We start from the raw sequence: 15,526 nt of genomic DNA, 5'->3' as shown, positions 1-15,526 counted from the left end.
TTCATACGTTTTTGCCTCAAATGTTAGGACTTTATTCTTTATGACTGGATAGTGTGTGTGTGTGTGTGTGTGTGTGTGTGTGTGTGTGTGTGTGTTTATATCCCATAATTTCTTTATTCACTTATTTCCCACAGGTACCTAGGTTCCCCATCTTGACTGTTATAAATAGTACTTCCATAAACATTGGTGCTCTCACTTGCACCCTACCCCTTCCCCCAACATACACACACGCGTGTGTACATGTGTGCACGTACACACACACACACACACACACACAAAATGATACAGTGATTTTATCACCTTTGTCAGTAAAGCCCAGTAGTAGAGTGACAGGGTCATATGGTAGATCTATTTTTAATTTTTCATGGAACTGCCATTCTGTTCTCCATGATGTTATACTAATTTACATTCTCTCCAACTGCATAAAAATTTTCTTTTTTCTACATCTTTGACAGCCAGCACTTGTTATTTTTGTAGTTTTGATAATAGTCATTTTAAGTTGAGTGAGATGATTTTTCATTGAGATATGCTTGTCTGTTGTTTGTTTTTCAGATAAGTCCTAAGGTAGTGACCTGGAACTTGCTACATAACTGATATACTTGAACTTGTCTCCTGCTTCTACCTCCTAAGTGATGGAATTATAAGTTTGCACCAACACACATGGTTTATGCCTTGCTGGGTCTCAAACCCAGGGTTTTATGACTGCTAGCCAAATACTCTGACAACTATGCTATAATCAATCCTATTTGCTTACTTTAAAGTTAGTATCTATTTGAATGGCCCAGTCTAGTTCTGGTTGTTTTTTGTATAAGATGGTATTAGATAAGAGCAAGATATCAAATTTGAATCTTCTCATAGACCCCTCCACTACCATTTATTGAAAAAGCTGTCTTTTCTCTCCAGTGTTTATTTTTGGTGCCTATGTTAAGAATCAGATGGCCATAGATATCAGGATGTTATTTCCAGCATTTCAATTTTGTTCCATTCTGCTTTATGTCTTGTTTCTTCTAGGCACTTTTGTCATCGTTTGTTTGTTTTATGCATATCAGTGTAGTTGAATATTTCTCTTCCTCCAGACTATTCCCAAATACCAGGCAGCCACTTCCAAAATAACTAACTCAGAGGCTTAATATTACTTATAAATGCTCAGCCAGTAGCTCAGGCTTATTACTAGTTGGCACTTACATTTTAAGTTGACCCATATTCCTTATTTATGCTCTACCACATGTTAGTACCTTTATTAGCATGGCACATTCATCTCCTGTTTCCCCTGTGTCTGGCTGGTGACTCCTTCCTTACTCTGCCCTTCTCCTTCCATCATTTTTAGTTTGGTCACCCTGTCTAACTTCCTGCCTGACTACTGGCCAATCAGCATTTTATTATACCAATTCAAGTGACAAATCTTTACACTGTAAAAGAGGATTATTCCACAGCATTTCCCCTTTTTGTCTAATTAAAAAGGAAGACTTTAACTTAGATTATATACGACAAAAAAAAGTTATGAAGTAAGAATTACAGTTGTAATATCCAGTCTATTTGTATTTGGCAAAATTAGAGAAAATACTTTATTACCTATCTTTGTGAGTCCAAAGTTATGTACCTTATGTATCTTATAAGTAAAGAAAACTGTAACTATCTAGTCTTCAGGTCCATCAAAGACCCCAAAAGGGTGAAATGTTACCTAACAAAGGAATCTCAAGATGTTTGGACCTAAAGTTCCTGTGTAACATTGAGGTATCCACCTCTGGCCCACAGCCTAGCATGTCTAACAGACTTTCCTGTGAAGCAAGGAATTTTGAAGGACTGTTCTACCTTGTCTTGACAAAATTTGGCAGTTGCCTTTTTTGTGTCCTGCTGGTCCAATTTGGACAGAAACTGTCAGCAATTGAGACAAGGGCAGTTTCTTTGCCCACATGGCTAGCTTTTGCCATGAAGGAAGCAAACTCCATCATCTTCTCTGAAGTAGAGTGGTGCTGTCAGGAGCAGGCATGTCTCACTCTCATAAAAAGCCTTAGGTTATTAAACATATTAAATGCCATATTCCGTAGGTCTTTGAAGTGTTTGAAGACCATCTATCTATGTGTGTGTGTGTGTGTGTGTGTGTGTGTGTATAATCTGTGTATGACCTTAACATACCTAACATAAGGATTTTTTTTTTATAGATGACCATTAATCTGTATTTTTTTTTTTTTTATTTTTCGAGACAGGGTTTCTTTGTAGCTTTGGAGCCTGTTCTGGAACTAGCTCTTGTAGACCAGGCTGGCCTTGAACTCACAGAAATCTACCCGCCTCTGTCTCCCTAGTGCTGGGATTAAAGGCATGCACCACCACCACTGCCCAGCATAATCTGTATTTTTCATTACATTTTTAAAATACATTATATTTTTGAATGAGCTGCATAGACATAATACCTTAAACAAGAGTAGAAATATACATATAGCAAAGTTAACTTTAAATTTGTATCAATAAACTAAAATCCATAACAATGTAAAATGTTTTGAGATTGTTTTTTGGATTAAAGTAGATCAGTTATCTAACCTTTTTCTCCATCTATAGTATACTATATCCCCCTTTCTTCTTCTAGAAAGAGATCTCTGATTTTAACTTCTTTGTTTAGCCCCCATCCTTTTATTTATTTGGTTGGTTGGTTTTACTATGACCAATAACAATTTATAATCAACCCCCTAAACAAAGACAAACATCCATCATCATTTTGGGCAAATGTAGGCATATTTCTCTAGACTACTTCCTGCTGATGTGGGGCACTAGTCATCTTTGGGATACCCTGAGGAAATTCAGGATTATGGTCAAGTCCTGACTGGAGTATTTTGTGTGACTTGTCCATCTCAGCCAGCATCCTTGACACTGTTGTGGATGTTGAATCACCTGGGCCATCATTCCCATTAGAGACCTTTCAAGGAGGTCTTCCTTGACCAAACCATATTAACCTGGAAGGAATTCACAACTTCTCATCTTCTGTGGAAACAAAGGCAAAGCCTCTTTCCCAAAACAACATATCCTTAGGCCCAAATTTTGAAGTCAAGATACTTTAAAATATATAGATTGATTTAACTTAGCAGTCCCCACAATCAAATGTCTCTCAGCAGTTAGCTTATTAACAGTCAGAAAATTCAGAGAAAACAAAATAATATACATAGTCCAGACTCTCTGTGTATTTGGCTTATTATAATTTTTCTTACTCTATTTCTTTTTCAGAGACCTCATTTTATTATCTTTAAATTATTCTATTAATCTATGTCTGTTTTTATTCTTTTTCCTCTCTCCCAAACCTACATATTTTTTTAACACAATGACCCATTTAGAGGTTTCTCTTTGTCTGAATCTGCCCTTATTATGTATCTGCATTTTTTTTGATCACATGAGACAAATCTGTCTGTACTGCTCAGCTTAGTGAGTGGCATGGCAGTTGGCTCCTTCCCCTCGGTTCTCTGAGTGTCTAGTCTCATGACAGAGGTACGAGTGAGAGTCATACTCATCTCTCCAAGTTTAGGAAGCAGTGGATCCATTCTGTCTCCAAATAGCATGCAGCCAATATCCCCACAAACCGCAATCAAGTGCTCCATGGCAAGACCACCCAAAAGAGCCATCTGTGCCAGGATATTTGTTTCTCAGATGTAGAAACATCTTAGTTTTTATTATTCAAGTCTTTCAGTTTCTTGGTTAGAGTTATCTGTTTTGTTGTTGCTTGAGGTTATTGTGAAGGTATTATTTGCTGTTTCTTTCTTAGTCTCTCATTTGTAAATGGGGAGGCTACTGATTTAATGTGTTAATTTTATATTCTGCTACTTTGCTGGAAGTGTTTCTTAGCTGTAGAATTCTGGTAGAGTTTTAAGGGTCATTTATGTATAAAATCATATCATCTACAAATGAAAATACTTTTGACTTTCTTTCCTACATATATCCCTTTGTTCTCCTTCAGTTTTGTGATTGTTCTATGTAATAGATATGGAGAGAGTACAGCCGTGTCTTGTTCCTGATTTTACTAGAATTGCTTTGCATTTCTATCTGTTTTGCTCAGTGGTTTTCAATCTTCCTAATGCTGTGTTCCTTTAATACAGTGCTTCATGTTGTGGTGACCCACCAACTGTAAAATTATTTCATTGTTACTTCATAACTGTAATTTTGCAGCTGTTATGAATTGTAATGTAAGTATCCGATCAATCCACAGGTTGAGAATCACTGATTTAGAATGATAATGGCTTCAAGACTTTTTCATAAAGGAATGTTGAATTTTGTTTAAAGTCTTTTCTGTATCTACTAAGATGATTGTATAATTTTTGTCTTTCAGTGTTTTTATGTGATGTTTTATGTTTATTGATTTACATGTGTTGAACCATTCCTGAACCTCTGGAATGAAGCCGTTTTGATCATTGTACATAATTGTTTTGATATGTTCTTGGATTTGGTTTGCAAATATTTTATTAGTAATTTTTCCATCTGTTTTTATATATTGTTCTGTAGTTTTCTTCATTGAATCTTTGTGTCATTTAGTTATTAGGGTAATTGTGGGCTCATAAAAAGGATTAGGCAATGTTCCTTCAGTTTCTATTTTATAGGATAATTTGAGTAGTATTGGTGTTAATTATTCTTTGAAGGTCTTAATTCTGTGCTGACTCCATTAGACCCTGAGCTTTCTTTTGTTGGAAAGTTCTTAATTACTTCTACTTCACTGGGGATTATGGATCTGATTTTAGTTTGACTTTCGTAGGTTTTATATGTCAAGAAATGTATTCATTTATTTTAGGTTTTCCAGTTTGGTTGGGTACAGATTTTTAAAGTATGTACTTTAAGATCTCTGAATTTCCTTGGTTTCTATTGTGTCCCCCTTTACAGCTCTAATTTTATTTTTTGGATCTTCTCTGTTCATCTTTTAGTTAATATGGCTTCATCAATATTATTGATTTTTCTCAAAGAACCAACTCTTCCTTTCAATAATTATTTCTGTGTGTTTGTTTTATTTTATTGATTTCAGCTGTTTGAATATTTCTTGTTATTTACTCTTTAGTGTTATTTCTTTTTGTTTTGTAGCTCTCATGTGTGCTGTTAAGTTGTTAATATGAGATCGCTCCAGTTTTTTATGTAGGTACCCAGTGCTAGAACTTGTCTTCATTGTGTCCCATAGGTTTGGGTATATTTTGTATTCATTTTCATTCAATTCCAGAATGTTTTCAATTTCTTTATTTCTGTCTTAACTTATTTAATATTCAATAGTATTTCTATGAATTTGTATACTTTTTATTGTTTCTACTATTGTTGGTGTCCAGCTTTAATTCATGATGGTCAGATAGGATGCAAGATATTTCAACTTCTTATATCTGTTGAGACTTATTGTGTCCAAGTATATGATCTGTTCTGGAGAATGTTCCATTAACTGTTGAGAAGTTGTTAAATTCTTTTGTGTTTGAGTGCAGTGTTATGTAAATATCTGCTAGGTTCATTGGGTTTGTGATATTAATTTAATCCCAGCATTTCTCCATTTAGCTTTTATCCGAATGACTTTTATATTGTTGAGAGTGAGGTATTTAAGTCACCCACTATCACTGTATGAAGGCCATGTGTGATTTTTAACTATGGCAGCATTTCTTTTATGAGTTTGGCCACTTTATTGGGTGCCTTAATGTTTAGAATTGCAGTATCTTCTTGGTGGATTTTTCCTTTGATGTAGTATGTAGTGTCCTTCCCTACCTCTTCTGATTGGTTCTGGTCTGCTTCTTAGGTCTATTTACTTGGAAAATATCTTTTTCCATCCTTTTACCCTGAGATGATGTCTCTCCTTGATGTTAAGGTATTTTTATTGAATGCAGAAGACAAATGCTATCTTTTTATTCAGTGTTAGTCTCTGTCTTTTTATTAGAGAATTGAGGCCATTTTTGTTGAACGATATCAATGAGCTAAGGTTTGTTTAATTCCTGTTATTTTATTATGATGTGAGTTTTCTCCCCTCTTTTGATTTACTGGTCTAGGATTAGTTATTCCTTTGTTTTCTTGAATGTGGTTAAACTCTTCAGACTAAAGTTTTCCTTTTAGTGCCATTTGTAGAGCTGGATTTTAAATAGATACTGCTTAAATTTGGTTTTATCATGTAAACTACATTTCTTTCTTCATCATTTGTGATTGATAGTTTTGCTGGATATAATAGTCTAGCCAGGCATCTGGGATCTCTTCAGGTTCGTAGTACATTCGTCCAGGTCTTGTAGGCGCAGTTCACGAGGTCTGTGAGCACCTGGAATAGAGGACAGGTGTTTATTTGGGGAACATTCATAATGAGAAAACTGCTGTGTTCCTCTGCTCTGGACACTGGGAGCTGTGAACGAACAGAATCCAGACCACCAGCCAAGAGAGAGAGCAAGCTCTGCACTTATCAGTCCACATGTACTGCCTCAGATCACGTCCTAATGGGCCAGTACCCAAAAGGCTATTGGCTGAACGAATTCCCACAACACCGTCTTTCTTTTAGAATCTCCATTGAGAAGTCACGTATTATTCTAATGCAGTGGTTTTCAACTTGCCTAATGCTGCAAACTTAATACAGTTTCTCATGTTCTGGTGCCCCCCCACTACTTCAAAACTGCAATTTTTGCTGCTGTCATAAATCATAATGTAAATATCTGTGTTTTCCTGTGGTCTTAGGTGACCCCTGTCAAAGGGTCATGACCCAAAGGTTGAAAACTGCTGTTCTAATGGAACTACCTTTATATGTTACTTGGTATTTTCCTTTTCAGCTTTTAAAATTCTTTCTTTGTTCTGTACATTTATTTTTTTTTTTAATAATGTGCTGTAGGGTCTTTTCTGGTCTTGCCTATATGATGTTCTATATGCTTCTTATACCTTGATAGAAATCTCCTTTAGGTTGGAGAAGTTTTTCTTCATGGTTTTGTTGAAAATATTTTCTGTGCATTTAACTTATGTTTCTTCTTTCTCTAGTCCTGTAATTTGTAGATCTGATCTTTTCATAGTGACCTAGGTTTCCTTCGTGTTTTGTGCATGGGGATTTAGATTTGACATTTCCTTGACTGGTATGCGCATGTCTTCTTCCATGTCTTCAGCACCCGTTATTCTCTGTTTCTACTGGTGGACTTGTCTCTGAGGGCTTCCATTTCCAGTTTTATCTCAGTTTGGATTTTCTTTAGTGATTCTATTTCTTTGTTAAATACTACTTTTATGCCCTGAATTGTTCTCATTATTTTCATTCCTCTGTTTGTTTCTGTTTTCATAGACTTTATTATGGAATTTATTTATTTCCTCTTTAATGTCCTTGAACATATTCATAATTGCTATTTTGAAGCCCTTGTCTTGTGCCTCAGCTCTTCTATGTTTATGAGGGCCTCGTTCTAGGTTATGGATTCTGATGGAAGCAGATTGTCTTTTTGTGCTGGTTTCTAGGTACCTGGAGGTCTGATGTCTGGGGTGATTCTAGCTGTGGACATTTGATTTTTGTAGGCTGGGTGTTTTAGTCCTTGGTTTCTGCTGCTCACTATGGATCTCAGAAAGTGTGTGGCTGTGAGTTGCCTCCAGAGAATGTTTTTGTAGTTGGTTGGAGGCAAAGAGAAATAAGAGATGGAAGGAATAAGCGGAAGGCTGAGAGAAGCCAAGGGAAAGAGCTAAGGGGTCCTGTCCGCACCAAGAGGTGAACTCCCCAGGAAGTCAGAGATGCAGTGTATGGAAGTTACAGTAAGACAGAGAATAATCTGGAGAGATGAATGGATGGGGGCAGAGGATGGGACCCTGCACTTGTATCCAGAGCCTTCAGTGAATGGAATTGGGGTGGGAGGAGAGCTGCAGGTAAGAATGGAGAGATCATAATGGAGGACAAGAGGGATAGTATGAATTGTCACCTTAGTCCCAGCCTGGTATGGCTGCAGGGTCCCAGGTGGATAGTGTGTCTTGGTATTGAAGGCTGACACAATGGAATGCGAGTAGGTTAGAGGGGAAAATCCACTGGAAGGAGGAAAGCTGGGTCTGCATCACAGTTAAGTGTAATTCCCAAAGAATGCATGTTATTAATTCATAAATAAAAATGATAAACTTTATGGTTTTTGTATCTTGCAGCTTGTTATATTTGCCAATCCTGTGAGTCTTTTGGTAGAGTCTAGGTGTTTTTATGGATTGTATCATTTGCAAACAAAGATAATTTTTTCTCTTCATATACATATTTCATCATTGCTTTGGCTAAAGTTATGTATTGCAAAAGTAGATATACTTGTGTTCAGATGTGAAAAGAAACACTTTCAGGTTTCCTCATTTTAGTATGGCATTGACTATAGGTTTGTCGCATGTAAAAGTTGTGTAGAGTATTCTTCCATCCCTGATCTGTTTGGATAGTTACTACATACATGCTTTCTCTACACCTATAAATACAATTACAATTTTCATTAAGCTGATGTGTTGTTAGATCTTTTAATGTTCTTATGTTGAACCATTATTCACCCCAGTAGAAAAATCTCACCTAGCATGCTGTATGAACTTTTGGTTATGTAATTAGAATTGATTTGCCAATATTTGGGCAGGGCAGGGGGGAGTTTAGTGTTGTCTGTTCACCAGTGGTACTAGTTGTATCATTGTCTGGTTTTAGTGTCAGAGTGATGTTAACCTTGTACAATGAGATCTAACTTTAATTGGAATATACTGTCCAAATCACCTTGTAAGATAAAATATCCAGTTGTTGTTGACACTCTGAGGAATTGTGTGGTTTTATAAAAAGAAGAAAAAGGGGGGAAACTATTTAGTCACAGGGTGTTCTGTGTTGATCATGAAAGTGGCTAGGTGATGGGGGAGGAGGAATTAATAAGAAAAACTAAGACCACACACCACTTAAAAATTTTTTTAGGACTTCAGCTGTCATCAAATAGCAGGCATATAATCAAAAACAAGAGAAAACAAAATTAGTGCAGTAGGGGTGCTTACACCTAAAGAAGATGAACAGAGGTTGCCAAGTTCTATTTGGTTACTGGAAGCAACACTTACCCTATATAAGCATCATCCTAAAATCTCAGAAAGTCACAGAATTTTATTAGAAGAACAACAATCTCAAAAGACATTAAAAGATTATTTTTATGCCTTATAAAGCTTAATACATACCTCCTAGTGCACAATTAAGGTTATAAGTCATTATAGCACATGGCTCTTTTGGATCAAGAAACAATCATACACAACAGAGTTTTATCCCAGTAAGATTCTGGAAAATTAAATTTTCACAGCACCAAATAATTAATATGCTTTTTGAAAAAAGTGTTTAGTTTACTTATGAGTCATTGAAGGATGCAGACTGTCACACTCGCAAGAGGCCTAATATAATCAGGTATATAGTGCCATTGCTCTGCTGGACAAAGTTTAGTCCAAAAGAGTTGGCAAGTGTTCAAATTGGCCAGAAACTTGTTGCTCTAAATAGTGCCTACAAAGCAGGGATCTTGGCTTCAAGTCAGGGCTCCTCACAGAAGGGATACACAAAATGTAGGTAGACTTGCCAGAATTCATTCCAAGGGCAGAGCATGCCATTTTAACATTAGAAATGGAGCCCTGCCTGGTCAGATAATACCCCAACTAGCCATCAAAGCTCAAGAAAAAATGGAGAGTTATAGCCCTCAGACTCCAGAAGAGTACAGTCCCAGGACATTGAACAAGACACTTCACTGTCTTACATTATGCAGAAATTGCAGCAGTCAGTGCCAGCCAGACTCCATAATTAGAAACAAACAAAAATTTACATACTCAGAGACTCATGAGCAGTGACAAGTGACTTAGCCCTGTGGTTCAACAAATGAACCTAAAAATTACCATGAAATAACTGGCAAAGACTTTTCCCATGCCATTCTTGAAAAGGATTACAAGAAACCTCACACACACACACACACACACACACACCTTGCTTCAGAAAGATGATTCAGAAACAACTGACTCCAATGCCAGAGAGAAGTACTAACAAGAGCATGAATACAGAGGACAAAACACCTGTTAATTAGAACAGTTACTATGAGCATACATTTCTACCTATAATTCTTACAAAGAGAGAACAGGACATTCTGGGGATGCCCAAGGGAAGGGATAGGAAATAATGAGAAGGAAGGAAAGAATGGGCAGTAAATATACTATTATGTGCTAAGATATACCACTTAGGCTACTATGTATTTAAAGGACATCCGGGCAGCCCTGGACTGTGAGTAGAAATGGTGAAGAGATGATTCAGTCATTAACAGCAGAGGCAACTCTTCCAGAAGACTGATTTTCAGCACGCATGTTAAAGGACTGGAAACTGCCTGTAGTTCAGCTCGAGGGTAATCACTGAAGTATAAATAAGTCTTTTTTAAAAATGCTGGGATGGAACAAGAACTATACATTAGTAGTTCTTATAATTCCATCTGCTACTGAAAAACATGCATTTAAAGAGACTAAATAATTTGCTCCAAAATATTCTTGATTAAGTTTAAACCTTGTCTTTTTCTGAAGTCCACATTCTTTTAAAATGATATCTTACCCTTCAGTGGAGGTAAGGGGGGTTAATATCTTGTCATGATTGTATTGTGGTCAGTAGAGGGTGTTGAATCAATCCCCTGGAGCAGGAATTACAGAGGGCTGTAAGCTGCTTGGTGTGGGTGCTGGCGACTGAATTCAGGTCCTCTGGAAAAATAGCAAGTAATCTTAACTGCTGAGCCATTTCTCCGGCCCCTTGAATTCTTTAGACAGAATCACTCTTTGTAGCCCAGTCTGACCCCCATCTTGCAATCCTCCTTTCTCCTAAGTACCTTGTCAGTCTGTATCAACACTAATGCCAAGTCAAATCATAGACATCTTTTCTTCCCTTTCTCTTTTCTTGATATAGGGGGAAAGAAGATAAAATACCAGGCTGTTTCTTACCATCATCAATAACGTATGTGATTTAGAACTTTATTATTACTTGTTTAAAGGCTTTTATAGAATAGCTGGTACTAATCATAAATATCCAAACCTTAACACTTGTGAATTTATTGTATTTACAGAGTAGCTTTCCACCAGAAATAGCACAATTCTGTAAGAACCTTGTTAAAGTAGTTATTTTACTTGTTGGCTTAGGCAGAGTCTGAGAACAAAGTGCATGGAATTATGTCCCCAAACATCTGAACTCGGATCTGTACAACAGAAGAATCTTTGCAAACCTCCCGTTTTCAGTGGTAGAAGGGTTTCTTAGTGTTACCATTTGTGATGCCTGCTAAGCAGACTTCTTGTGTTTGAAGAATGTGTTTTATGTTAAAATCCCAGTGCCTGAAAACTATGTAACTTAACCACATTTCCTGCAGATTAGGTGTCAGTTTGTCTGTCCTATTATTTCTAATGAATTATGGTTAATTTTTAAATAGTTTGACTTAAAGTGAAAATCTATATGTAATACAATAATTTTTCTAAATCTAGTCTCTGTAGAAGCTGAAATCCATCACCATCCTTCAAAATGCAATGGAATGTACCACGGACTATGTCTCGGCTGACACTCAGGACATTCTTGGAACCACTGAAAGCCAAGCTCTCTGATCACCACGGGAGCATAAAAGGACCCTTACCTTGGCATAGAGATGAATACAGACTAGTTTGGACACCACACCTTCGAAAGCAGTGGTTACATTTACCTGCTGTGCAGTGCCTTGCAAAGCGAAGGAATCTATTAAATGCTCAGCCACCTCAGCAGGGAGTCCTTCACCAGGAACGACGGGAGCCGGATATTTTAGCCAAGAGAGTTTTATCTTCCAGTGCCACATCCCAAGAAACTCCATCAGAAAAGAAGGAAGAGCCAGATCCTTTACAAGACAAGTCTATTAGTCTTTATCAACGGTTTAAGAAAACCTTCAGACAATATGGAAAAGTCTTAATTCCTGTGCATCTAATAACTTCTGGTATTTGGTTTGGAACATTTTACTATGCAGCTATAAAGTAAGTCTTTGCTTAGTTGACTGCCTTCCCACTTTTTATCACGTTAGTCTTCTTGTTTATGCTGAAAGCCTTAGTTTTTATTTTATTATCTGTACGTGGGGCGGGAGGCGGTCAGAGGACAACTGGAGGGAGTCAGTTCTCTCCTTCACCTTGTGTGCCACGATCGAGTTCATGTCAGGGTTGCAGGCGGGCACCTGTACCCACCAAACCATCTCACTGGCCCTTAACTTTTTTTAAGATTTATTTTGTTTCTAAAATGCATATGTCTGTTGGGTGTGTGCATGTGAATGCAGGTGCCCATAGAGGCCCGAGGATCAAATTCCTCAAGAGCTGGAGTTATAGGTGGTTGTGAGCTGCTCTCTTTAGGAGCTGGGAACCAAAGTCTGGTCCTGTGCAAGAACAACATCTCTGTTAACCACTGAGCTCTCTTTCCAGCCCTTCTCAGTCTCATGCCTTGATTGACAGAGGAAAACTACTTTTTATAGCTATTATCATATTTTATTGAGAATATCTAATGTTTGTTTATGGGTGCAAGTGTTTTGCTCAGTTTTTAATTGCCATCTTGATTTACTCCTCCAACAACCAAATACAGTAAGTGATACAGTTCTTCCCATGTATGAATATGAAAACAGTTTGGGTGAGGGGAAATAAGCTAATTCAACTGATAAGAGGTGGAGCCCACACCGAAACTGAATAAGTTTTCTGGTCCTTGAGCCATCTCCTGGTCTCATTGCTGACAGCTTTGCATGTTTAAGAGGACTCAGAAGTAAGGTCCTTGTTGTTTTGTTACATTTATTTGTTGTTGGATAGGTGGATGGGTATGCATGTGAAGTTCAGAAGGTAACTTTCAGTTGGCACTTCTCTCCCACCTTATGGGTCTCAGAGGATGAACTCAGGCTAACTTAACAGTGAGTACCTTAACCCACTGAGCCATCTTTCCAGCCTAAGTACTAGGTTTTAGAAATGCGGCCGAACCACAAGTTCTATACTTACATGTTTCTATGGTGTTTCTACATGTGAAAAACTACTCGTTTGGGTGCGTGTATAGTATTAGTATAAAATTCACAGGCTCTTTTGCCAGAGGCTAGCTAACATGAACTCATTACAGGCTGAGACTGATTATGCATTCTGACTGATAGCATGCTAAGTCATTTTGTTCTGATGGGAAGTGAGACTGGTGGGCCTACCCTCTGGTATGGGATGGAAAGTATTCAAGTGCATCTTTTTTTGGTTACAGTTCCTGCCTTTTAAGGTAAGGTGTATTCATCACCCTGCTGGAAAGCAGGGAAACCTGCAGTTCCGCCCTCAAGGGCCACATGCCGTGACCTTAACTTGTTAACTCTTCTAATCAAAGTCCACTAATTTTTTAATGCCTTATTTGTGTTTAGTGCCTTGCTGTTAAGGCATTAACAAAATATAACAGTTGTATATAAGGAGATCACCCCTTGGCAGAGAAGCTGATGAGCCTACTGAATGAAAAATACTATTACTGGAGTTTTTAGGGTCAAATTATGGGCCTAGGCTTAGCCCCCTTTAATAATCTACTTTAAAAGACAACTAACTAATGGTAAAAGCAGAGAAAGCTGATTTATTCGGTGTGACCAGCATGAGTCCAGTCACCACCAGCCACAAACACAAACCTGAGTCCATCTTTGTGCTACTGATGTGAGGTTTAGGTTTAAACAGAAGACAAGAGATAGGCATAACTAATCAATTCTGATCAAAGTGTGGTCTCATCCATCGCTGTCCACCATTGTCTTGTCTCGTATCTGTCCTTCAAAGTCAACAAGCTCCCCCTTTGGCTGGCCTCCAAGGCTCTAGCATTTTCCTTTAGCAGATGACAGCTGAGGTAGTTCCAGTTCTTGGAGACCTCTGTCTGCCTCAACAGTCTGATAGCTGCATACAGAAAGACAGGTGTCTTCCTTTAGAGTATCTTCCCTCCTTTAGACTATCTACCAAGATAACTACAGTATCTGTCCCAAGGTGGTGGGAAGTGGGCTACTCTTCTTGGAAAGCAAGGGTTTGGGTGTTTCTCACTGCAGTTCTAGAGGGACAGGTTTTCTTTATGTAATTAATACTGTTCTGTTTCTTTGTTTCTTTGCATTATATTTTTGGTTAAAGACATTTTCTATACATGTTTAATATTTGTAGAAGTCCTCAGAATTGCCCTATTTTTTGACAGAAGCTACTCAGTTCTTGGGGCCATTTAATTCTGCCATCAGATATGTGGCTTTAGACATAATGCATTTTCTCTTCTTGAGCCACTTGAGGATTCTTGTGGTTCATTTTTGTCAAAGATCATGTCTTCTCCCAGTTTCTGGTCTCATGAGGAAATCTTATGTCCTTAGTTAATTGAGTATGAAGTTGCTTTTTGGCCTATTATAGCATATCAATAAAAACTTGGGAGTCAGATACTGGGGTTAAGAACCTAAATGATCAGAGAAGCAGCAGAGAAGCAACCAGAAACCTCCTCCTTTTCTTTCCCCTCCCTCTCCCTTTCCCTCTCCCTTTCCCTCCCCCTTTCCCTCCCTCCTTCCCTCCCTCTCCTTCCTCAATCCAAAAGAGCCAAGAGCCTTTCTCAGCCATGCCTTTCTACTTCTTGTCTCTAAATCTGTCTTTAGCCCGCTCAAACTTCTGTGGTTAATTTTGGTCAGCTAATGGCTAGCTCCACCCTTTAACTCCAAGCAAGCTTTATTGTCAGAACACAATCAAATGATAAACAAATTATTTTATTGAAAAAGAAGACCCCAAGTATCCTGGAGATAATAGTTGTATTTCAGATTCTTCAGTTCACCTAAAGCAGCAGGGGTGATTCTGTCATACATGATCTTGAGTTTCTCTTCTGTAAAATGCTGTGTCAAAATATAGAGGTGATACTGCTTGCCTGGGGTTGTTGGGCAACATGGACTCATGGCCAAGAGCCACCACCTACCGCCCAGTATGACAGCCTGTCCTAATGAGTTCACATATGTTGAGTGGATGACTTAACCACAAGTAATACTTTATAAAATATTCTTGTCTACAAAAGAAAACAGAATTAGTACATGTTCCAGTGTGGAATGGTTTACTGTCAGGTTGAAGTCGGTTATATTAAGCTCCAGTTTTCCATCCAGCTAACAGAAACGTTGTATTTCTTTAAGAGTGTTCTAACTGGAAAACACTCTTTCCTTATTGGTCGCCTTTCTACTAGTAAGAGAAAGGGAGAAAATACTCTTTCTGGAAGGATGGACATTGGCATCAATGTTGTACTTATGACCTGTTTGTCTTAGTTACTCCCACGGTCTGAAAGCAAAGTATCCTCCTATATTTAGCTAGGTGGCAATGTTCTGAAGCTCTTAAATGTATTTCAGACAGAGCTAAATTTTGCTAATGGGTGTGTTTTATATTGAGCTTCCTGACTGCTACTGTGTGGCAAAAGGTAGCAGAGGTCTGTTCTCTAAACATAAGTATTTCGTGTAATTACTTATGGCTCAATAACAACTGTGTTGCCCATACTGTGTGTCCATAGACTCGGGTTCCTGATCACACAGGTGCACTCTCAGCCACAGCTCTGCTGGTGTTTACTGTTCTTCCTTTAGACAGTGAATATTTCTTTTTTTTTTTCTTTTTT

At 37.9% G+C, this 15,526-nt stretch overlaps 1 protein-coding gene across 4 annotated transcripts in view; it reads left to right on the top strand.

Moving 5' to 3' along the window:
- The window catches only part of Fam210a (family with sequence similarity 210 member A), a 47,235-nt gene that overhangs the window by 13,395 nt on the left and 18,314 nt on the right, over nt 1-15,526 (top strand). For 3 of the 4 annotated variants that reach the window (XM_005356238.2, XM_026783327.1, XM_026783328.1), the window contains exons 2-3: nt 10,838-10,885; nt 11,404-11,916. In XM_005356238.2, the coding sequence (XP_005356295.1) occupies nt 11,441-11,916 (476 nt within the window). In that variant the 5' untranslated portion in view covers nt 10,838-10,885; nt 11,404-11,440. The remainder of the gene's footprint in view (nt 1-10,837; nt 10,886-11,403; nt 11,917-15,526) is intronic. The other variant, XM_013349502.2, reaches the window with a different exon arrangement.

This window comes from Microtus ochrogaster, chromosome 18 (genome assembly GCF_000317375.1).
Source record: "Microtus ochrogaster isolate Prairie Vole_2 chromosome 18, MicOch1.0, whole genome shotgun sequence".
NCBI classification, from domain to species: domain Eukaryota; kingdom Metazoa; phylum Chordata; class Mammalia; order Rodentia; family Cricetidae; genus Microtus; species Microtus ochrogaster.
The sequence above is the reverse complement of the archived record's forward strand: the minus strand, read 5'-3'. Positions and strand labels throughout refer to the sequence as shown.